The sequence below is a fragment of the Amphiura filiformis genome, chromosome 12 (genome assembly GCF_039555335.1).
Source record: "Amphiura filiformis chromosome 12, Afil_fr2py, whole genome shotgun sequence".
NCBI lineage: Eukaryota > Metazoa > Echinodermata > Ophiuroidea > Amphilepidida > Amphiuridae > Amphiura > Amphiura filiformis.
The window spans coordinates 10,454,601-10,480,294 of NC_092639.1; the positions used below are offsets into that span (position 1 = coordinate 10,454,601).

Here is a 25,694-nt window from a genome sequence, read left to right on the forward strand (position 1 = left end):
ACAGAACTGGGTTTTTTTCACTCGCTACGCTCGCAAAGTGGACCTTTTCGGCTTTTCGTGATCATAGGGGGCGACTACTTCCCGCCTACGCTCCTGATTTCGGCTTTCAGTTTGAAATATTTCCAACCTCAAGACACCCCCCATTCATATCGTTTTATCGTGCCAATTTATTAAAAAAACGGCATATCATATACATGCAACTGACTTAACACACCGCGTTGCGACCAGAGGCGTAGGCTAGATCCGGCCTGGGGTGTGCTGGGGTATAAATCCCCCCAATATTTTGATAGGGTAGATGGTCGATGGTCCATACAATCATTCCCCAATGTTGACGCCTGTATGGGTTTCTGACCAAAGTAACCTCATATTTGGCCATTTTAGCCTAAAATGTGCCAATTTTTTCGCGCTTCGCGCGACTTTCTTTAACATTTCCACCATATTTCAATTCGTGCACATTTGTACCATGAACTTAATTTGTTGCCAAAAGGTGCTGGATTCACTAGAGTAGGTCCATACCTAAAACCAGCGGGCTGAAAGTCGGGCCCGTGAATGAAATCCATAAAAATATGAGGTTGGAAAATAAATAAATAACCCTAAAATGGGTGAAAATGGTGCATCAAATGGCTTCATTTGTGCTTTCATTTTGAAAATTTTCCAAATTCTGAGGGGGGCACATCCCCCCTCAGACACCCCCCTGCGTCGCGCAAGCGCGACGGGCAGCGCTGTCGCGCCGCATAACAAATTTCACAAATTGTTTTGCCCCCCCTATCAAAATACCCTGGCGCCGCCCCTGGTTCTACCAATAACCATAATGACAAAATCCTAGGTGAGCGCAAAAGTTATTTTTTCGTATCGCCAAAATCGGTAAAAAATGCCATTTTTCAAATTTGAAAAACTTGCAGTGTTGCCAGGTCCGAAATCGATATTTAAAAAACGAATCTCTAAACACAACTTCGTTTGTAGATAGAACAAGGATGTGGCTTTTTATGATACAATTTATTTTTAAATACCAACTTGGATATTAAGGCAACGATGCGCCCTTTTAAGGGCAATTTTCACTTTTTTTAGCTCCAAAATAGGCGAAAATTGTAAAAAAAAAACAAATCGGGCCGTTGCCATGGCAACGGACTTCAGCTGAATTTTCGAAATGCATTTTTGTAACCTCCAATCAAAGTCCTTTCACCTCAGCAAGAAAATTTTTTTTGACCGTGGCCAACCCTACTAAATAAATATCTGATATTGCACATACACCATGGTCAATTGCCGTGTGTTTTTCACAATGTCATATCATGCAATAACGTTACTTTTCATGTGTAGAATTGCGTGAGTAATTAGAAAATTAAAGCACATTCGTATAGATAATTTTGCTTGAATTATTGTTACTCCTATTATTACACATATTGTGCTCAATTGTGATAAAAGTTTTGTTGATACTAAAGTCGTGTTCACACGGTCGGACATAAGTCACTTACTACCGGTAATAAGTCACTATTACCGGTAATAAATCAATTATTACCCGTAATAAGTCATTTATGTCCAACCGTGTGATTAATTTCTGGTTAATTTCTTTTCGACAAATGTATGATACATCACTTGTGTAAAAAAGAAATCTGAATGATCTGGAAATAATTCACAAATAATGATATAATGGAATTGGGAAAATAGCGAATTCAAACATAATATTATTACGTGGTGAGAAATTACTTCTCGTGATTCCAGAAATATAACTAAACCCCAACAAACACGAAACATTTTTGACATCATGCGCAAAATGTTAGAAAAGGTTGTCAGAAAACGTTTAAATGTCGGGTTATATAAAGAGTATATAAAGGGTATTAAACGTTTCCATAACATTCAACAAAGTTTTTTGATAAATTACTGCAAATATTCTAACATAATGTTATTTAGGTATTGACAAATTTCTTTTTCCAAAAAATGTTTGCCAAAAATATTTTACAATAACATTTTGAAAACATTAAAAAAAACATTTTTGTAGTGTGTTTTCATACGGAGCGTTTTAAAACGTTTTCATGACCACTATATAAACCGACATTTAATCCTATTAAAACGTTTTCATGACCACTATATAAACCGACATTTAATCCTATTAAAACGTTTTTACCAAAACCAAAAATCCAAAATATAACATGTTAACAAGAATTTGTCTTTAAAAAGACAAGTTCACGGATCAGGTGTATAGTATATGTACTTTGATATAAAATTGGATAGTTTGAACCCAATACACAAATTTATTGGTCGAGCTATGAATTTTAAAATATTGGACGAGACGAAGTCGAGTCCAATATTTTTAAACTCATAGCGAGACCAATAAATTTTGTATTGGGTGAAAAAACCATCCAATTTTATTTTATATAGTTTTCTTCACTATTTTTACAACGACTGTTTTCTTTTTATTTATTTTTGTGCGCACCAGGTCCCGCAATGAGAGCGTTATTTGATCAACTTATTCGTAAACCAATCAAGATTATGACAATCGGCCCATGCTGCTCTGAACCATCAAAGGCCGTATCTGGAGTCGGCTACCACTGGAATCTCATCACGGTAAGCGGAGATTTTGTTTTGTTGTTGTAATGTTGTCGTGTTATTTTTAGATTGCATTTTCATTACCCTGTTTAATATACCACTAGGCTGATTATAGGGTATACATAAAATACAAGCGTCAAAGATCCACAAGAAAACACAGCACTCACCCACCCCTACCCACCAATTCTACCCTTAAATCCCTATTATTAGGGATGCCCACTGTCCATACAGTTTCCACTAGAACGATTTTTCATTTACTGTGTGCGTGCACTCACACACGTATTGTCTATGGAGAAACTGATCGATACAAGAAATCCCAGGCCTGTTAAATGGCGTACATACTTGTTTTTGATCCAAATGTAGGCATATATCAGGGTGTTTCAAGAAATTCCTGATTCCACCGGAAAACATTAACCAAACTTTTTCCTGATTGGTCAGTAAATAGAGAGGACCTTCCTCCATGCAGAGATCAACTTTTTTTAATGAAAAATGTAATGAGATGAGAACTACAACAGGTTGAATCAGGTGTTCAAACGCAATTATTTCGGAATTTGGAGTGAATCAGACAAGCAAACTTACATAGTCATAAAATGTAACTATTTTTGAAGACAAAATGTACAGGATGTTAAGAAATTTAAGAATGTTTAAGCCTACCGCGGCCCATCTCAAATCATGCACTTCTCACTACCATGTCCATTTCATATGCTATCCATCATGGCTTCCATGCACACACAGTGTATTGCTCAATGTATTAAAGATAACCTTTGAGTTGGAGCAAATTTCTCAAAATTGGTAGTGATTAATATTACCAAACTTATGCCATGATGAAATATAATAATTTTTGAAGATAAAATGTGCTGACCGTAAAAGATTGAACAATGTTTAAGACTACCGCCATTCATTTGAAATAAATGCACTTATTGTTCATCTCCTCTATGGAGATATTTTCCATGGCGGCCATCTATGATCATGCTTGCGGTTTCACCAAACAAACCATGGGTTTTGAGGTCTTATATTTTTTGTTGTATGTCAACAAAATCGATTAAATTTTCAGGATGATCTTATTTTCATGTTGTTATAAGCAAATATAATTTTCCAGATAACGCTAGTTAATAAATACATTAAGAAAAAGTACCTTAAAATTGCACTTTCTGTTAGTAATCCTTTTTGGACTTTAACTTTTTAACATGTTCTAGAAGCCCTATATAAAACCGTAACACTCAAAAGGCCATATCTCTGGAATGAAACGTCCGATTAAGATTATTTAAACGCCAAAATGTTTCTTTCATCAATTCCCAGACAATAAGTTAGGTCTGAATCAATTTAAAAGTACTTCAATTTTTAGTGGACATGCCTACTATTATACACTCCATGGAACCACCACAACACATAAACGGTTACGATTCGTTATTACACATACTGCAGTTACTGTCCGTTTTCCTATACACAATACACAGTGCTCTCACCATTGACGTGTGACCTCAACAAATGATGTATGTTGGGAGAATGGACACTTGCCTAGTTAACATCACTGTGTGAAAAATAACCAGCCAATATTTTATTTATTCTCCAAAACTTCTAGCAAATATATTTCTCTAACATGACCTAAAATTACAGCTAGGTTAGATGTTCAGAAATGGTCGCACTTTTGTAAAATATGAGTGAGGGCAAGGCATAGCTAGCCAACTCCCCGTGTTAATTGAATGGAGATTTGACCGAAAATATTGGTATCGGACCGCTCACTTCTGAAGGATGCCACAAAAAACGGTAAAAGCTACATTTAAATTATTCTAAATAGGTTCTAGAAAATAAAGTTTTGTAACATGTCCTAAATTTTTAGCTAATTTAGATGTTTGGAGAGGGTCGCACTTTTGTGTTTTAGGAAGGATATGTAAACGACAGATAACACCAAAAATATGAAGAAATTATTTCCAAACCGTGTTAAGTCAACAATCATTATGTTGCTCATTTTGAAGAATGCTGGTTAACAAAAAGCAGGTCTTTGTCTCATTTCGTGAACAATGGTACACATACCATTGTTTCCTTTCGTTTCCTTTATAATCGGTTACCCAACTGAAGCTGTAATACCAGCTTTATTGCGATGTCGCACATTGGAAACAGACACTTGTACACAACCAGAGAAGATCTGATTTAATCAGTTGAGCTGCTTCAATGAGTGTTATCTTGGTTTAATAGCTTTTAATGGGGTTTAAGTCCTGCAAAGGTCGAGATGAATTCTACTGTAGACATGACTGCATCATGAATGGAAAGTTATGAAGAATGATCATTACTCCGAAGGTTTTACTCTCAGAGGTCGCTTGTCCGAATCGTCATTACTCCAAATTAACAACAAGGTTCGTTATTCTGAAAGGTCAATACTCCGAATGACAAGGTTCGTTACTCCGAAGGGTCGTTACTCCGACTTCAGGAGTAACTGACCTTCGAGTATACCCTTACATTATTGTTAATTCGCAGTAATGATCTAACGAACCTTGTTGTTAATGCGCAGTAATGAACCTTCGGAGTAACGATCCTTCGGAATAATGTTCCACTGGTATAATATATAATGGGTATTCGCAATAACGATATGTTCCCCCTTTTTTTGGACAACCATTGATGTGTGATCATGACCGGGGATCATGAAATATCAGATGATTTTATATTGTTCACGAGTAATAGCCAAACTAATATAAATTCTTACCATGCTTACACACAAATCACAACACACGCATGTTTGAAAATAATATTATGTTGTCAACAAAAAGTTATTGAACAGTATTTTATAATGATATTTTACCGACATAAAACTAAATTATGTAACGATGTTTTGTGACAACTCTTAAAAGTAATTGAAATGTTTTATAACATGTATATAACTCGACGTTTATTCGTTTTCTGGCAATCTATGTGTGTCCATTAGAACATGTTACGAAAACGTATTGTGCTTATACTTTGAATAGACTTCCGGCCCCATTACACATCCTGAATTTATGTCGACATATGTCGACATGTAGATTGTCTTTAATTATCCCGACATGTCAACATGAAAAATCGTCTCAACAACAGCACTACCACTGGGACGTGTGTGTTCCGATAAAAAACAAATCAGGTATATGCCTAATTAGGCCTAGATTGAGCTTGTGTGAACTTGGGGGGGGGGGGAGAACACGAGAAATCACCGGAATTGTGGATATACAGGGGGGAGGGTGCGTAATTACAAGACTCGCAGTTATATCTGCAGCGGTCACTTTTTATTCTATTAATTTTTTAGATGAATTATGGAGCTGTGTCGCCAACACTCAGTAACCGTAACCTGTATCCATACTTCTACCGCACCTATATGTCGGCTGCCGAGTTCAACTTAGTACAAGTTAGGCTGATGCGGGAGTATGGATGGCAACGTGTAGCCAGTATCCACGAACTTTGGGAAGTGTTTTCATCGGTAAGATCCTAAGATTAAAATGTAAATATGGTTCAATGTTACATTAAGGTTACTCTTGCTTTTTTGCCCTGCGGGGCCTTTATATTGGGGTCTCACTTGGAGTGTTCAGTCGTTGTATGGGAGTCTCCGGCCTCGGGCCTGCCGGCCCTTCGGCCTTTTACACATGTAACAACTTGCACCTAAATGGCATCATCCAAATTTGTTGTTTGTAGGTTGGGCAAAGTTCGTCATAAAAGCATGATTATTTTTTAATTATGACTTTTTTATGTCCCCCTATAGAACTGTGTGTTAAATGACCAAAATAACCAGTGTGATTTCCTTCACTTTAATTTGTTATCTCAGCTCAAAAAGGACAGCAACCCTTCCCGGCAGTTATTTAGTCTACTAATATTATTTCAACATTTTGAATAAAAAATAACAAAATTAAAATTGGATGTAAATCGTACATTATGGCTTTAATAAACTTCTGGACATAACACAGGAGATCATCTAATTTGGACATCAGGTCCAACATCACTCCGCAATCAGATATTTAATAACCCTTCAATAGTAACCGTGTTAACATGGATAGCAAAGTAATCAAAATAATATCTTTTTTCGTCGTCCAAATGTAGAATATTGAAAAAAAGACAAGAAAATCATTTTGAGGAAATTCAGTCATGCAATACATTTTCTGGTCAATAATTTCACATCATCATGTGCTGTGTTATATGTTGTGCTAACATGGACAATAAAATTAATATTTCATTTGGAACAACTCGTACGCAGAATTTGTCCATGCATGTCAAGGCAATAACTTCAATTTATACTATTCGTAGTAAGATTTCTTTATTACATGCATTTTATCTTTGAAAATGTTGTGATAATATCCCGGGGGGTCACTCCCATTGTGGCCTGTACACCATCCGCGATAATGAAAACGCGTAAAAAGGGTCGTTTTTCGTGGGTAGGCACGATACGCGCGTATCGCGTTTAGGTGTCAAAAACATGAAAATTGGAAAAAGGGTAGCAAAATTGCAATTTCTAAATACGCGGAAATGAAATTTAGGGTATGAAATTTGATGTTAGGAATGAAATCCCTGTTTAGGGTGTCGTTTTAGCCAAGGGTTAAATCCTTGTTTAGGGCGCTTTTCAAAAGCTGATTATCGCGGATGGTGTACAGGCCACAATGGGAGTGACCCCCCCCGGGGATAATATGAGATTGGGGAGGTACTGGTTTTAGGTTAATAGGTGCCTCAGCTCTCATTATGGACCACAATGGTCTAATCCCAAAGACATACGTAGTTCAATAACCTCAATTAAGCGCTCCACAGACTCCGAGTATTGTACGTACAATATTGTATGCAACATATCTACGTTATTTAATCTATTGCCATTCTATTTCCAGTAATGTTTAAGTTCTAACGAATGTTTGATGACGAAAAATCGAAAATATGTTACATGTAATATCTAGTAGAAATATATTATCGATTTTACGGCAATAGATTAAACAACGTAGATATGTTGCATACAATATTGTACGTACAATAAAAAGTCTGAATACTGCTTTAATAGTGCAAAATTTGACTTCAACTTGCATCATGCTCAAATTCTAAGCTCTTACGGTAACATATTGATCTAAAATATTTTTTTAATTTTTTAGTCCAAATATTTATCATCTTGAATTGTAATATCACAATTTACTAATATATAATAAAGAAGCGGCCTGATTTTATCCATACATGTGTAAAAACCATTAAATTTGTAATACTTGATTCGGAGTTTTTTCCTGATAACAAAAACAGTATACGTTCTGTGCATTGAGAGTGTTGACAGTCCATTCTCTCAAACTGGCACACTTCATTTCATAACATCACAGTTTTTTTTAGGTCAAATCTGTCTCGTTCGAAGGAACTCACCGCTTACAGTTGGTTTTTGTGGAATATCAATTTTAAACGACTTATTTTCTCAAAAAAGGAGTCATTTTCATTGTCCTTATAATATTAGCTTGCCAATGATATGATGTTGTCCGAGCAATTTACTACAACTTTTAAATTCGGGTTTTTTCCTTTAAAAATACGGATGTGTGTTGTTAATAATTATTGAGCGAAGTTGGACAAATGGGGGTATCAAAATGCGCACATAAACAGAAAAACTACCCTTTTTCTTTGTTAAAATATTGGAAATACGATTTATGGTTCTGAAGCTATGGGTATATTTGTCCGGGGTTATTGTAACAGCTGCATTACTTTTTGTAGTCTTTACGTTAGATTTGAAACGGTCCATTGGCTAATTTCAAATAATTGATTTTTTTTTGGTAATTATAGTTCTTTCATTAAATATGTGATTATTTCCATCTCTTTGACAAACTTTCATCGTAAATGTACCAGTCTGGTTTTTTTTTTTTTGATCAGGATCTGCTCTCCCTTTTTAACGCATATGATTCTGTGTCATATACTGGGGTACCCCAAAAGGTGGTTTTGTTACATTTTGATGTGCAGCTTGGATTTCAAAACACTGTTTCTTGAGTATTCCTTCACTTAGAAGATTCAATTAGGTCTTAAATTGAGGCTAATTTATTCTATATTACTCATGTTTTTAACCTGTTTTAAAATAATTTTTAATTATTTTTTTATGACGTTTGGCATGAAACACATGAAATGTGCCAAAGGTGGTTGAGGATTAGGGGGAGGAGGATTAGGGGGAGGGATTCGTATCGTAAATTTGATCTAAAACCCCCATTAAAAATTAGAATTAGAACCAAGTAAATAAATACAGAAGGTCGTTTAAAAGACTAATACTTGCTCAGAATGATCGTAAATGTGGAAAAAAGAGGTGGGGTTAAATCCCTTTTACTGTGCCCGCACTCTCTCATTTTTAACCGATTTCCATAAAAAAGGTGTCAAAATGCTCAGGAGGATAACCACTTTAAATGAAACGGTAAAATGTATGAAACATTTCATTCCGAAAATTTTTGGATTAGCCATTGTTATGCATTGGGGTATTCCAGTTGAACTCCACACCCCCTATTATGGAAGACATGACTTTATTCTTCCAAACATGAATTTCAATTGGAGTTACCTGAATGGGTGACTCCATTTGAAATCCCCCCCCTGTGTGAGAGATTAAGGTTATGTCTTCCACAGAAGGTGTAAGGATTGTAAGTGGAACAGCGCACTAGAACTCATTGTTCCGTGGTTCTTCTCTGATTTTACAGACCGTAGATAATCTATTGACGTTACTGAAGGAAGATAACATTACAATTATAGGAGCAGAGAGTTTTCAAGAAAACCCTAGCAACCAAGTCAAGGTGCTGAAGGTGAGATTGTGAGACATAAGGGACCGTTCACAAACACTTGTTAGGGGGGGCTGATGCAAAAAGTGGGGGCCCTGAAAATTTTTGACCTGAAAAAATGACCACAAATTTTCCTGGGAAAATTGAGTTTATATGCTTTTCTATGAGGTTGACCCATAATTTTCATATCAAAAAGAGGGGAGATCTGTAAAGGGGGCCCCGAAAAATTTCCGATGAAATCTTTTTTGATTGAATATTCAATCGGGGATTTTAAGAGACCGATAAGCGGGTGATCTTAGTTCATGGTCACAAATAAAGATTGGGTCCTATTTGTATCAAATTGTGATCGAAACGTTGACTAGGAATTGAAAAAGGTCGTATTTTTGACCAAATCTAACAACTGAGTGATCTTAGTTCATGGTCACGAATGAACCTGTTCTATATCAGATTTTGCCATATTTATCAAATTGTGTCACGGAATAGGGTCATACTTGACATGGAATGGATTCGAAACTTGATCAAAAAATATCTTATATGACGACCAAAATCAATTAAAACAAGTGGACGGTCTGAGCTTATATAGTCAATATAAACCCGTTCCATGTCAGATATGGTCAAATTTGTATCAAATTGTGCCAATAGGGTCAAGGAATGGATAAAAACTTGACTATAGGAATCATTAAATATCTTATATTTGACGACCAAATCAAAACAAATGGATGGTCTTAGTTAATGGTCAGTAATATTTAAATGGATCACAACTTTGACTAAGAATCGAATAAGGCCTGATCTTATGAGTACCAGAATGACCAGGGACCAAATCAAAACAAATGGTCGATCTTAAGAGTGTATAATGTAAACGATTTCTGACCTAAATTAATAAACATCTCAAAAAAGTAACTAACCCCGTAAATAATGGCCATTATTCAAATAGGGGCTATTGTATTACAAATCTGTTGGAAGCAGAATTTATTTCTGCGCATTTTGACACTTCATTTGATACGATAGCCCAGAAAACAATAAAACACCGGTCATTTAATGTAGTGAGGTCCAGATTTGAAAGTTGCACTTACATACAGTACAAAAACACTCAGATATCATTGCACAGATTTCCTTCCATTATATACTGAATACAAAATCAATACAATTTACTGCAACTTTTAAATCTTGGGTTACGCTGTGACGTCAATATTTAGTCAATTGCTACAAATGAGGTGTCAAATTGTGCAGAAATAAATTCTGCTTCCAACGCATTTTACAGATTTGTAATTAGCCCGTTTTTGAATAATGGTCATTCTTAGTCAATGGGAGTGGTCTATTACGTAGACACATAATCTGATTGGACAATCGCACGATTTTGGGTGTCGTCTATCAGGCCGTAGACGACCCCACGTCATCATGAGTGTTGATAACGCGTAACACGCTCATAGAGGTTCGCGTATGTATCGCGTTGCATGCGTAGACGCAGTGCGGAATACTCGCACGCGCTTGCAGTACGCGCAATAAAAGATGTGAACAAGTTTAGTTCATTTTAGAAAAAGGGGAGTTTTTATGACGGTAACTTAATTTTTGCTTTAAAAAATAGTTTACAGTTATTAAAATAATATTTAACTGACTAAGAATGAGAATAAACGCCGGCATCCACTACTCAAAATATTGGACCTGCCTGTCGTCTATCACACGGTAGAGGATAGTCAAAATAAAAATTCCTATCGTTTATTCTCTAATTATTTAAGGGGGGTTAGTTACTTTTTTTGAGATGTTTATATAGAAATTATACGGATACACCATGTGTTCCATCTAAATTGAGTATAATGCTCTTATAGAATGTCAACTTAACTTAAAATGAACAGCACATGACCTTGAATTGATCCAGTAATGAAAAACACAAGCGTTATTATAGTAATTGCAAATATTGCTTGATTCCCAAAAAATATAATATTTTTTAAGTCAGTGCTACTCCAGGGGATGCAAATATGGTCATTATCAAGAACCGGGAATGTCAAAATTGATACGATTAGGGCTTTGATGTGACATATATTTTTTTAATTCCATAATGTACTCGCTAACAGACGGAATTAAGAAATTTCAGACATCGCGTTTCAATAAAGATATAACTTAATCCAATTATCGGAATGTTTTTCATTACTCCTTTACATTGTTTTATCTGTAATACTCTTTTTCAGTTTGTGTGCTATTTTGGTATTAATTTTCTGTGTTATTCTGTAAAATGACAATACTTAGTAATAATGATGTTGTTTATCATTGAATTTTTCATCATAGATTAAGGACGCTAAAATTGTTGTTTTGAATACTTACGAAGGAATGGCGAGACGTGTATTCTGTGAGGTAAAGAACCTTGTAAATCTAAGCTGCGCTTCATTAATGCATTAATTATTTCATTGCATTAATATCATCAACGTAATGGTATTGGATGGGCATTTTTTGTGCCAGGCCCGCATGCGAACCCGGCACGTAATATTTTGGTTACTTTTCCGGCGCTTCTAAGCTATGAACAAAGCAGAATTTCTTAAAGCAAAATGTGGGCCTGAAGCAAGCGGTTGTGACAATGACAAAAACGTATAAACATTTAATACCAAGAACTGGTGTTGCAGGAATTTGTTGTGTTGATCTAATATTATTAAGATTGTGCGTTGTTTTGGGGTTTTTTCGGGGGTATAGGAATAATAATCTGAAACTGAACTGCAACGTTGGTGGAATTCTCACTCTAACGATGTGTGCATCTACAATGACGTAATTAAGAAATAGCCCAGGCTTTCGGGAAAGACCGAAAAAAGATCAATTTAAAAATCAATGCGAATTACAACTAAACGGTTCCAAAAAAGAAAGTCCCCCCCCTAAGACATTTTAGTATAATCCAAAAACGGCTTGATCAATTCTCTTGTTTTAAAGTTTCAAACATAGCCTGATTAGTTATGCATCAAGTGAGCGGGTTTTTGTTGCTGCTTTTTATCATCTTCATTGCAAAATGCAGGCATTTATGAAATTTTCGGCCAAAAAAAGTTGAAATGTTCTACATTACATAGGCGTTTTATGCTTCAATTTGTCTAAAGAAACATAATTTAATTAAATTTAAGCTTTTCCTGATTTAAGTGTCACACATTCAAAAACAGTTTGTATGGTTCAGTCAATAAATTTCAATGAATGCTGCAGCTTATTGATGTCTTTCAATAATGAATAGGCCTTCCGTCATGTGAGATGGCTTCCAAGCATCGTTTTTCTCTCCTGTTGGTCAAGCTGGTTCCCCGGATGCTGCAGGATTTGCTGCAAAGTCCTTTGGTGTTGTCCCTCACTTGTCCGCTTGTAACAAGTTGAGTCTTGATAACGGCAACACATATAAATGTTTTTGAACCATTCAAGGAATGACCAATGAAACAATTGTATAGGGATCCAGCATAAAATATCTAACCAGTAATCTGTTGGTCCATTGGTTAAATTAATCAATGAACACAAGATTTATCATTGAAGTTACAGTTGTTCCTTCCTAATAAAATTAATTAGAATGAAAAATTGTTAAATTTACGCATTTTAATGCATACAAAAGGCCAATTTAGAAAAGTGCACATTTTGTTGATGAATAAAATTTCATAAATGGCTATATGACTACTTACTGAACCATAAAACATGTTTGCAATGTGTAAACATTAATTCATGAACATCTTAACTTAGGTTATTTTAATAAAAAAAAATATAGGAACATTTCTTTTTGATTGATTTTCTTCAAGTGAAAGAGGTCTGAAACCTAAAGCCATGCATAAAAAGCCTATGTAGAAAAGTGCAATTTTTTTTGGCCGAATATTTTATAAATGGCTGTATTTCTCAGTGAAGATGATAAAAGATAACAATAAAACTCCGTTCACTTGATGCATAACTAATCAGCCTATGTTCCAACTTTAAAACAAGAGCATTGATCAAGCCGTTTTTGGGGGGACTTATTTTTTTGGAACCGTTTAAGATGTTCTATATAGGGTATTCATTACTACGTCATTGATGTGATTGCTCATGCATAAAATTAGGCTGTTTAGCTTAATCGGGAAAGTGACCACTTGAAATGATATCACAGTGATCTTTACTGAACGGTAAACTGCATATCCGTCTTTACACGTATGAACTTTGCTGCTTGGATGATGTCACGAGAGGTTAGCCTTTATTCCGTATTGAAAAGCGTGTAAAGACGGATGCAGTCGACCGGCCTCTTACGTTATTACTGTGAGGCCCACATACAATGTTCAACACAAAGTGAACGATGCTATAACTTGGAGGGCAAACAAACCAACACCGCCAAATTCGATTGACGTCTGTACAACGTGGGAAGCTATGGGGAAATTGAACGCTCGTTGTCTGATCATGCCTGTGTTTATAGTTCGGGTAGCGGTTACTTAGCAACTCTCGTTCCGCTTGGGTTTATTGAATACACTCTATACGTAACAGTTGTTGTTATTATGAGGCTGAAAAGTTGAGCACTTGAAAATGTCCAAAGTTGTCCGGTACGACTCGGGTGCAACTCTGTCTACTTGGCCCCGAAATAACAAGCGGTCACTGTCCGTTTTCCTATACACAATACACAGTGCTCTTTCCCATTGACGCGTGACCTCTACAAATAGCCTACGTTAAAAGTATGGGGATATGCCTAGTTAACGTCGCTGTGTGAAAAATAACCGGCCAATATTAAAAGTACTCTTCTAAAGTTCTAGAAAATATAGTTTTGTAACATGTCCTAAATTTTTAGCTAATTTAGATGTTTGGAAATATTCGTACTTTGGTGTTTTAGTTAAGGGATCCAAAATGAGCGTTTATTGCGTTTCGACAGTATTTTTTGTGGGACATGAGAGCACCTCAGACCTATCGAATTGCATTCTTAATACGAAGCATGTCTTTCTGATATCAAATAATTTTCATTTTTTTAAAATCACAATATAATACAAATTTGATGACAAATTATAAAAATTTGATATTTTTCAAATTTTTGATATATAACAGTCCTCGAAGTAAATTATATAAATATAATGATATATTCTTAAAGTGTATGTAGCAGGGAGGAAAAGCCGACGGTCAATTGAAAATTTTGACCTTTCATATTGAAGATATGGATTTTTTTCCCAAAAAGACCTAATCTTTTTTGGTGTTTTGGGAAAAAAATCCATATCTTCAATACGAAAGGTCAAAATTTTCAATTGATCGTCGGCTTTTCATCCCACCTACATACACTTTAAGTATAAATCATCAGATTTATAAAGTTTACTTCAAGTACTGTTAAATATCAAAAATATCAATTTTAATGATTTGCCATAAAATGTGTATTAAATTGTGAATTTCAAAAAATCAAAATTATTTGATATCAGAATGACATTCTTCATATTCAGAATGCAATTCGATATGTCTGATGTGCTCTAATGTCCCACAATAAATACTGTCCAAACGTTCATACCCCAGCCCTTAATGTTATAGGTAATAGTACATTGCCTAGTTAACGTCGCTGTGTGAAAAATAACCGGCCAATATTAAAAGTACTCTTCTAAAATTCTAGACAATATAGTTTTGTAACATGTCCTAAATTTTTAGCTAATTTAGGTGTTTGGAGAGGGTCGCACTTTTGTGTTTTAGGAAGGATATGTAAACGACAGATAACACCAAAAATATGAAGAAATTATTTCCAAACCGTGTTAAGTCAACAATGCAAGAATGCTGGTTTACAAAAAGCACGCCATTGTCTCATTTCGTGAACAAAGGTACACATACCATTGTTTCCTTTCGTTTCCTTTATAATCGGTTACCCAACTGAAGCTATAATACCAGCTTTATTGCGATATCGCACATGTAAAACAGACACTTGTGCACAACCAGAGAAGATCCGATTTAATCAGTTGAGCTGTTTCAATGAGTGTTATCTTGGTTTAATAGCTTTTAATGGGGTTTAAGTCCTGCAAAGGTCGAGATGAATTCTACTGTAGACATGACTGCATCATGGTCTTGTTTTATTACAGGCATACAAGGCCGGTTTGACAGGCAAAGGTTACGTATGGATGATAATTGCCTGGTATACGGAGGGCTGGTGGGCTAAACAAGATGATAGCATCAATTGCACACCAGCAGAAATGACAGAAGCTGTCAGGGGCTACTTATGTATCGACAGCACTCTACTTGGTGATCCCAAGGATAACACTATTGCAAATATTGTAAGTTGAAAATAGCGCCGACAATGCGACGATGCGATTTTATTCACTAAGCTGTACTCATTTGAATAACAAATGGTCGAATTTCAAAAGTGACAAATTTAGATATTTCCTCCTTCAAGACGATTTCTGCTACCTTTTGTTACGGGTTCAATACAGCCTAATAGATGAACGCTCGCTCCGCTGTGATCAACATTTGCATGCTTCTAGGGTGAAAGTCAATGCAATTTTTTGTCACTTTTGAAAAGCTCTCTTTTATTCATAAGTCATATCGTACAGATCAATGAGGTATCAAAATGCGCAGCGCAAAATTTTCTATCTGTCGACTACTTTATTTTGTAGTCCAGAATCAGACCACCATCCCCGTCTTCATAACACTGAAGCCGGTAGATATAGTACAGGTTGATGCCACGTTACTTCAACTTGCTTCAATGAAGTATCATTTATAAATTAGTCACATAATATCCTAAAAATATATTAGAAGCTTATGTTACTAAACGAAAGCAAGCAATTGTAAAATCAATAGACATTTAAATTCCACAATACAGTCACATAACATCTTTAAAATTTAATACATAGCCTATTATTTGTAAATGTCAGTGACTCTAGTAATTAGAAACTAATGATATTCAAGGAAAAACAAGAAATTGTAAAACTGATATCCAAATTGCACAATACAGTCACAGAACATACATCAATAAATGTATAGTCATTAGAAGCTAATGAAGAACAACAAATTGTAAATGCCTGTGCATTCCAAAGTGCAAACTGATATGTTTTTATTATTTCCATCGCTTAAAGCCATTATTATACGATTTCCATCAAATTTTAATTGTATTATTCTTTACTCAAAATGCTGAAATGATATTAAGAATAACTGTTAGGAGGGGTTTTGTCCATTTTAATTCATAATGAATGAAATTATTTTAATAATTTCATTAAAATGTTTGAATCAAGCACAAAAGCAACATTTTCAATGGGTTTAGGTGCAATTGTTTTTAAATATACACGTTTTTCATTCAAAGTTTCACCATGGCAACACATTGTGAGCTATTAAGACGCAGGAGGTATTGAAAACTATTGCTATATCAGTTTTAGAATTTGATGCATATATATTTGTGACGTTACATGTCAAAACCAGACACGTTTGGGCAGGATCGTAAATAGAGAAATAGCGAAAAATCTGCCCGGGGTGATTTTTCACAATTTGGGTTTGATGCAAATTGGTGATGTTATTAATGTTTAAAATATTGTCTGATAGTTTCAGATCGGAATATAACTGGCATCTTGTATTTTTTGAGACATTTTTCGAGGTAATTCCTACTCTCAACACTGTCAATAATATTTTTAAAGGCCGATATCTCAATTTCCAATTTTATAAATACCATAACTTACGAACTCAATATCTTCGCTTAGGAATGCCCGATTTCATTGGGAAAACGGCGTTGTGGAGCAAAATATCTCTATTTAAAAACCTCAAAATTGATAACCTGCCCAAAAGTGGAACGTCACAATTTGAGTTATTATCTCTTAATGGGTTGGGGGGGGGGGGGGGGGGGTGAAACTACTTTCTATAATGTGTTTCGTAAATCCTTTCACGCGGTACCACACCCATTCACATTAAGGCAGGAAACATGATCATCATACATGAAATGGCTACATTTGCAGTTTTGATAATTTGTTTGTGTAAATAGAATTTGTTTCTGTTTTAACTACCATGATAGTGACAGCTTTTCAAGTATGTTTTATTGTTTGCTTTTTGTGCTTTTACAAGAACTCTGGTGATTTCTTAGCTTTCTACGAAGAGCGCCTCCAATGGCCCGAATATCGTGATTTCACGAATAACGTTTACGCACCGTTCGGATACGACGCTGCTTGGGCCGTAGCACTAACATTGAATAAATCAGCAGAAATTCTTAAGACGAAGAGGTTTGCTGACAACACGATTCGAAGACTAGAAGATTTCAATTATGATGATGTAGAGATGGGGAGAATGTTTTTTGATCTATTAGCAGAGACGGACTTTATCGGTGCAACGGTAAGTCGATGAGGAGGTTATTACAAAGCATGTCTATTTCCTGCATGGTTTTCTCCTATAGATAATGTGATTCATTGCCTGGCAGTATGCGCTCGAATTATCACAATTTCCATTGTTGTTTTTTTGCTTGGCAGTATGCGCACGCATCATATTTTGTTCAGAGCCCGTGCTTTTAAAAAATGCCGCCACATCACACAATAAGGCTATTGAACAGTGTTGTGATTGTATGAAGTTCGCTCAAGTATATCAATATACCAGTCATTTGCCTTTGTTGATAAACATTGAGCTCAACTCATCTATAGATATTCTCTAGCAAATATACAAAAATGGTATGTGTGTCCAAAATATTGACTGAAACACTTAACATGTTGAGGGAATTGTTGTCATATTTTATATATATCGTTGTGAAAGTCGCAAGCAAAAAGCCGAATAACACATACTATAAACCGTCCCTAACACATGAATTGATTTAAGCGATTCGCCGAGCGCGAGTAGCGACAAAGGCAAAGAGCTTTCCAATCGGAAAACAATCGGCAATGTCGCCCTCTATAGTCAGAACAAAACAAAGAGATAAGGGCGGGGACGGTTTTATGGTGTTATTCGTCAGTATGCGATGATCACAACGAGTTATATTTTCGCGATATTTTATGACCAATCATCAGTTGATAAAACATTCTCTTATCTTCCTAGGGACCAGTTAGCTTCAGGACAGGGGACAGAGTAGGGATAACTCAAATCTTCCAATTGCAAGGTAAATAATAAGCGTATCTGCAGCTCTGCAGCATTGCCAAATTACAGGCATTGATCTCAATATGCATATATAGGCCTGTACGGTGTGTTTATAAAAAGATAACTAACATGTAGATAATAGGGTAGCCCTTGAATTGGGCTGCGGTATCAAAACATTGGAAATATTACAATTTTTTCAAATGAAAATATTATGAGCAGAAAGAAGGTCAAGCGATAGGATTTCCTTTCCCCCTAACATCCGAAATCTTTATTGAAACAAAACATCAGACTCGTATCCTTAGAAACCAGTTAAGCGTGGTTCAGATATGTCGATGATACGTTTGTGGTTTGGTGAAATGGCAAAGCTAAATTAACCAAGTTCTTTCAATATCTTAATAGTCAACATCATTGTATTCAGTTTACCATAGAAAAATGGTTATAATTCATTTCGTGATGTCAAAGTACAGAGAACAGAATCTAGTCTGCGCTTTTATCTATAGGAAACCCACTCACACTGACCAGTATCGATCGCCATCACCGCCAAGAATTAGTGTGGTCTATACATTTAATTTACTTTACAAAAAAGCGTTGAATAACAATGGCTACCCTTAAATACTAATGAAAAGGTCGATCAAGTTAGAAGACAGAGAATCTTACAAATAAAATGGTAGTTGAAGATGAGCACAAAGGTTAAAGGTATTCATGCCATATGTCAAAGGAGTGTCAGACAAAATTTGTCGATTACTAAACCGATCAGGTGTCAAGGCCTATTTATACAAGTCGACCAAACTTAGAGACTTGCTTCTTTTCAGAGCCATAAACTTCTCAGTTGACAAGTGGGAAGTTCACTTGAACGGCTATTTGCAAGGCTGCCAACTCTTCAGTAGGAAAGTGTCGCCTACTACACGACTTTCTTCAGAGCCCTGGGTTCAGAGCCACCAACCTTTTAGTGACAGACTGCTGCAACGTCTCTTTTCAGAGCCACTTAATCTGCAGTAGGAAAGTGGCACCTACAAGAACGGCTCTTTTCAGAGCCACTAAATCTAGAGCATGAACGGGGCACCTACTACAACAGCCCTTTTCAGAGCTGCAATCTCTTCAGTAGACAAGGGGCAATCTACTTCATTGGGCAAGAGGCAGCACACAACGATATCCAGTAGACAAGGGACAGTCTATACATGCAGAATTGTCAATAGTTTTGTCCTGAAGAAGTCAGCCGAAAGCTTCACAGTTTTATGCTTGTCCGACGGCGAATCTATTGAAACCTCAATTAGTATTTAATGAATACCCGTCGTAAAAGTCTGTCGTACAATTTAAGCAAGGAGCTATTAAAATTGTTCACCAAAAGTGACTTAAACAGACTTATCAAAATATTGAAATTTGTGCACGCTTCTTCATCAAAATACGTTTATTTGTTGCCATTGTGATGTATGTCATTTTGGACGACCTTTCTTCGTCTGATCGAACAAGAATGGCAGCTTCATTGGCAGTGTTTGATCAGGAAAATGAGTTTACTCATTAAATACGTAAGAAAATGTTTATATTAGGAAAGCGTTGAAAGACAGAAAGTAATAATATATATTTGAATGTCAGGAACAGACGGCTCTATTCCGCGCGAGATAAAGAGACGTTTAATAGTTAATAGGGGTTAAAGATACCATCTTTTTACCTAATGCAACAAGCCGTCGAAAGTTCCAATAAAAGTCCAACATTATGACATCCATCACAACGACGTCATGCACCTGTCCCACAGATAATTGTCGCCCAGGATGGCAATACTTTGACGGAGCCTGTTACGTAACGCCATCATTAGCATTGGAGCATCAGATGGCGGCTAATTATTGTCAATCTCTGGACGCATACGTCTCACCCCTTCAAGGAGAAGAGTTATTGGAACACTTACGAAACGAAGATGTCTTGGGACCTTTGTTTTGGTAAGCATTAAGTAGTTAATTGGTAACAAAGCAATATAACAGTATTGCCGTAAAGATTTGCCTAATGGCGCCATTGGGCTCCTTTGTCTTGGGGTACATTTCAAATGCAAATAGAGAGCTCCCACCTCTGAAATCCCAACAAGAATTAAGGTCCCGTGTACGTGTCCTTATTTGGTGGTGGGAATTTTACGGGTGGGTACTTTTGGTTGTGCCTAAAATTCCAATTCTGTCAAGTGAGCGCCATTAGGCGAATCTTTACGGTACGACATTAATAGTAAATCATTTGGGGGTTGTAACAATATCCCCTTCCAAGTAAAATGGATCATTACGATGAAGAGAATTAATGAGTAATATCATCAGTTTATAAGCATTTTTTTGGTTGGTAGACATCCGAAGTGTTGTCAATCTGCTCATTGACGTGCATTGTGCACATTTTGCTTTTCTGTGTGGAAAAAATAGCTTCCCACACTCTTTCCTTTGTTTGTTCATTGTTTGTTTGGTTTGTTTATTTGTATATATTTCTCACAGGCTTGGTGACGACGATAGTGTTACCTGCCAATCTATGGATGTTATGTCTCAAACGATGGTAGAAAAAAATTGCTTTGAAGAAATAAACTTTGTATGTGAAAAACAAGCACAGCTGCTCCAACATCTTGTTGCTTTATATGATGTTAAAAACGACATTATGGACTGGAAGGATTCGGTAATATGGCCAGGTAAACACACGAGAATTATTTTTTACTTCGTAATATTAGGCTATGTCAATGACATAAAATATAGTTTGTTCGGCTTATAATTGACAAAAATTATGAAGTTTTTGTTACTGAGCGCATTAATAAAGTAGTAACTTAGGCGAAGCGTCCAATTTAAACCCTAACGCGTTAGGGAAATCCCGAAGTCAAATCCCTAATGCGTTACAGACATGGAAAGGAATCTTAGGGACTTGGTACAAATCCTTAACATACTTGCGGACTTGACCAAGGAATCCATTATCGAACCAGTAATTATCACTTGAGTTTCATTCATGCCGGGAATGGATTATATACTACCACCAAGTGCCACTTTAGAGATCATAATGGGCAACTCGTAGTGCATGAAAAAGATCAATAGTACTGCTCCACGGAATCTGGGTTTACAGCCATCTGGCTATCTCAAGTGGCTAATATGGCTTATCACTCGAACTCAATATCAACTTCGAGGATTCGAAGCTTTACAGTCACCATCCATACCCGTATTAACCTACACAAGTTTTAAGGATTTCTCCAAAAATATCAAGGATTTCTTTTTTTTAAGTGGTATCCCTAACGTATAAGAGGCGCTTGGACGCTTCGCCTTACGCTCGCGTACTAGTAATTGACATCCAGTCACGCAACTAGCATAGGTGGTGCGCTCAAATGCGTGTACATTATTCTAATGATTATATATATTCTACGATGTTACGAGTCTTCGCCAATTTAATATGAGCCGATCAAAGTATAGCTATATTTGTTTCTTTTTCATTGCATGCTTAAAATCAACATGCTTAACAATCTTTCCTTTCTTTTCAAGATGGAGAGGTTCCTTTGGACCACACTCCTCCACCAGTCATAGTCCATGTGATGAAGTACAGTTCACCGATTACTTTCTACTCAATGTGCACTCTGTCTGGCGTTGGTTTAATATTAGCATTGGCTTTTCTGGGTTTTAACATTAAATTCAAGGATCAAAGGTAGGTGTAGATAAATATTTAACTCTTGTGTTATGTTAGATCTTATTTTGACTATAGATGAGTTGACCAAAGACAAGGACTGGTATATCGATATGCTTGAGTGAATAACCATATGCAACCACTACACTATTCAATATCCTTATTGTGAAGTGGCGGGAGTTTTAAAAACACGAGGCCTGAACCAAATATGATGCGCACGCATACTGCCAGGCAAAAAAGTCGAAGATAATGGTGATGAATGATGATGATGATTTTACTATTGATTAATTTTAATATCCGTCAAAATGTTTCATCTATCACATAGTGCCAGGCATTGACGTCAGAAGTCAACTCATCTATAGTTTGCTTCGATCATGTTAGTAAACAAAATAATAAACAAAATGAAGGCAGACTAACGGAATGGCAACATATAATTAATTTTACCTTTAAATAATTAAAGGTCAAGTTCCAGTTTATTACCACCTGAAGTAGTCTCCTACACAGCCAGTTTGCGTCGGTCTGACACTCGTCGATCCTAAATATGTTCGTGATAGCCACATACAGTCTGGCCCGAGACTACACCTGAAGCAGACAGAAAATATTATTGAATAACAAATAATAGTATAATAAAAACAAATGAGTAAGGTTACAATCTAGAGTTACACAAAAGACATGAATGACAATAAATAAGACCATTTTATTTTGAACATAAAATTAATAATGAAAACGATAGGGAAGTGGAAGTAATTTATTAGAGTGTTATACAGTTACAATATTTTGCAGAAAATACTTTCCCAGCAATAATTATGTCGTAACGTTTGATGTAAATTTAGATATCAGAAGGTGTGGGTATGTGGGTGTTTTAAATATGGGTGGCTCGATTGACAGCCTCATCCCATATAGACGAATCCAACGAGTCAAGTCATGGTCAGGATTTGGTCGCCCATATTTGGTTCCCCGCATGCACCAAACAGGTGTTGTGAGTGCCCAATTGAGTGGATTAAACCCGCTTAAAATTCGATGTTAGATTCTTTTGTGTTGTAAACTGTCATCATTCCTTTGTCTACGTGTAACACGGGTGATAGAATGCAGTTTAAAATGCCCTTCAAGGCCGCATCATTTCACATTTTAGGTGAGATAGCTGGGTCCCCGTCGCGGCTATGGCTGCCATTGAGGAGTAGGAATGCGTGAAATTGGATTCGTCTATACATATAACCCCACAAAAATTGATATTTGTGTCAGATGAAAGTTCATATATTTTACTCATAATACCTGCAGATTGTTGAGCTGAGATATGATTCGGTTAGACGGGTGTCCCATTGCAAAGTGCGAGTTAGCGCAGCGGTAATTCCCTCGCTTTGCACCACTGAGGTCCCGGGTTCAAGCCCCGACGCGGCCCAAGGACTCATGTGCACTTGGTTTATCCCGATTCCATGCTCGCTCTCGCAGGTTTTCTCCGGGATCTCCGGTTTCCTCCTGTATCGCAAAAATCGGTGATTAGTTGTTTGGTTATCAAAAACTTCCTTCACCCAATGGAAATTGGGGAGCTGCACAATTGGTGGATGTTACAATCTAAATGCGGATAGGTGTGCGCCGTTCGGCAGCAACCTAGTTGATGCGATCTGATTGTGATGATTCACCATTGCAGCGAAATTACAGCGCTTTGAGTCCTCTAAGATCTGGAGAAAGGCGCTCTAGGCCCCATATCCATAGGCTGGGAGCCTGTTCCCTTGTGGCGTGTGCCCTTGTTCCGTGTTCACTTGTTCCCATGTGACCGGCCACACAGACAACCTATGGATACGGCCACTAAACAAAACCATCGTTGTCTGTGTGGCAGGTCACATGGGAACACGGAACAAGGGCACACGCCACAAGGGAACAGCCCATGGATACGGGGCCTTATAAATTCAAAATTTATTTATTTATTTAAAGCATTATCTCGGTAAATGTTAGCACATGCCCTCTTTCAATTTGTAAAACCTGCGTACCGGTGATATTCAAACGATTGCATCAAGTTGACCCTTAAAATCAAATTTAGTGAAAATAGCTGGTAGTTTACATTTATCTCAAATATCATGCTTACTGAAGTGTTATTCAATGGAATGTTTTAGGGAAAGATTCCTAACATAATTGTTTACTCATCAGAGTTTGAACAACACAAATCCCGAACATACCGTGGACAAAATGCTAAAATTGTGAATTAATTTACCATGCCACGACTTCATCAAAATTTACGGTTTCTATATAAAATAAAAAGGTCAAAGAAATGGTGATTACTGTTTTATAAAGATGTGAAAAAAGGACTTAATTAACGTTCGGTTTTGGTCGGGACACCATATGTATGAAGAAAAAAGTGGTAGCATGGTGGTGTATCACCAGAGCAGGTAATTTGCGATAGACATTTGTGCTACTAAATGTTCCGAAATTATGCTACATGTACATTACCTTATTGTTTCCGTAGAACGATTAAGATGTCCAGCCCATACCTGAATAATCTCATCATTCTGGGAGGTATTCTGATATATTTCTGGGTTGTCACGTTTGGTCTTGACACTCATCTACTTAGCAAAGAAGCCTTCAAGGTCATCTGTCACGTAAGTACAAAGAAGCCTTCAAGGTCATCTGTCACGTAAGTACAAAGAAGCCTTCAAGGTCATCTGTCATGTAAGTTATGTTGCAGTGGTAAAAGACAATATTGATCTCTATCCTTATTTTTGTAAAAACAGATTTCTAAATCAACCTTAACCTTTCCATACACTTGGAATATGAAGAGTTTGGTTCCAAAAGGCATTAAATACAAATGCTGCTTTGTGGAATTTTTTATTTGAAGATATTCCTAAGAGTATCAGTAACCTTGCTAATCTAATAACATTGGAGCAGTAGAATAGTAAATAACAATTTTTTGGTTATCTTTAAAATAAGTAATTGAAAATCTCTTTAACCTCCCACACATGCATAGAAGAAAATAAAAAATATAAAAGAAAACAATAACATAATTGTTTTTGGTTCCAAAAGGCATTAAGTCCAATGAAGTCAAATGTAACCCTTTTTGAAGAATTTTAGGGGACAAAATGATATTGCAAATAGTTAGAGAATAAGCTAGAGTTACAAACATATCAATTCCAATCGTTAAATGTCATTTAAACTTTATGTAAAAATATACCAGAAAATGGGACACAAGGCAGCTATTGGACTTAATGCCTTTTGGAAACAAACTCTAGAGTACTCTAGGATACTCTAGAGTACACACATCAAAACCACAAGTACAGTAAACACAATGATACTGGATTGGTACTGCACTGGTACTCTAGAGTTGCCACAAAGCACCTGGCAGCAATGTACCTCTCGGTCAGTCAGCAATAGGAATCTGCTACATAGGCCTATATAGTGTACATTTTCTTAGAAAATTTGACAGGGGTTCAAATAATATAGCAGGTTATCCAAACATCGCATATTACTAATGGATTATTATTTGTGTTCTTAAACTAGGAACTATTTTGTGTTTGTAAAGATCATTCGCGCATTGTTTCATATTAAATACTGTAAACGAATCAAAACAGCATTTTGGCGATTTAAACAGGGTGTATCAAAATGATTGTTCATTATTTGTTATCAGTCTGTTTTTGAAATGCCCGTAAATGCACCACTAGATCAACTTGAAATGACCAGACTGTTAAAAATAAAGGTACAGGGTGTCCCATAAAAACCCTCATTGCGCACTCCTTTTCTCCTATTTTTGAAAAATTGATCAAATATATTTTGAAATGTAAAGAAACCTGTATTCGGTAGCTTTAATAAACCGAAAGAAATATTTCAATCGGCTCACAACTTTTTAAGATATGCTCTTTTAAA

At 36.2% G+C, this 25,694-nt stretch overlaps 1 protein-coding gene across 1 annotated transcript in view; it reads left to right on the plus strand.

Annotated features, from left to right (window-relative positions):
- Positions 1-2,429: 2,429 nt before the first annotated feature.
- The window catches only part of LOC140165773 (gamma-aminobutyric acid type B receptor subunit 2-like), a 29,448-nt gene continuing 6,183 nt past the window's right edge, over positions 2,430-25,694 (plus strand). The window contains exons 1-11 of the mRNA XM_072189097.1: positions 2,430-2,562; positions 5,816-5,986; positions 9,183-9,284; positions 11,544-11,609; positions 15,266-15,457; positions 17,229-17,492; positions 18,183-18,243; positions 19,975-20,155; positions 20,684-20,871; positions 21,704-21,863; positions 24,304-24,436. Of these exons, the coding sequence (XP_072045198.1) occupies positions 2,443-2,562; positions 5,816-5,986; positions 9,183-9,284; positions 11,544-11,609; positions 15,266-15,457; positions 17,229-17,492; positions 18,183-18,243; positions 19,975-20,155; positions 20,684-20,871; positions 21,704-21,863; positions 24,304-24,436 (1,638 nt within the window). The 5' untranslated portion in view covers positions 2,430-2,442. The remainder of the gene's footprint in view (positions 2,563-5,815; positions 5,987-9,182; positions 9,285-11,543; positions 11,610-15,265; positions 15,458-17,228; positions 17,493-18,182; positions 18,244-19,974; positions 20,156-20,683; positions 20,872-21,703; positions 21,864-24,303; positions 24,437-25,694) is intronic.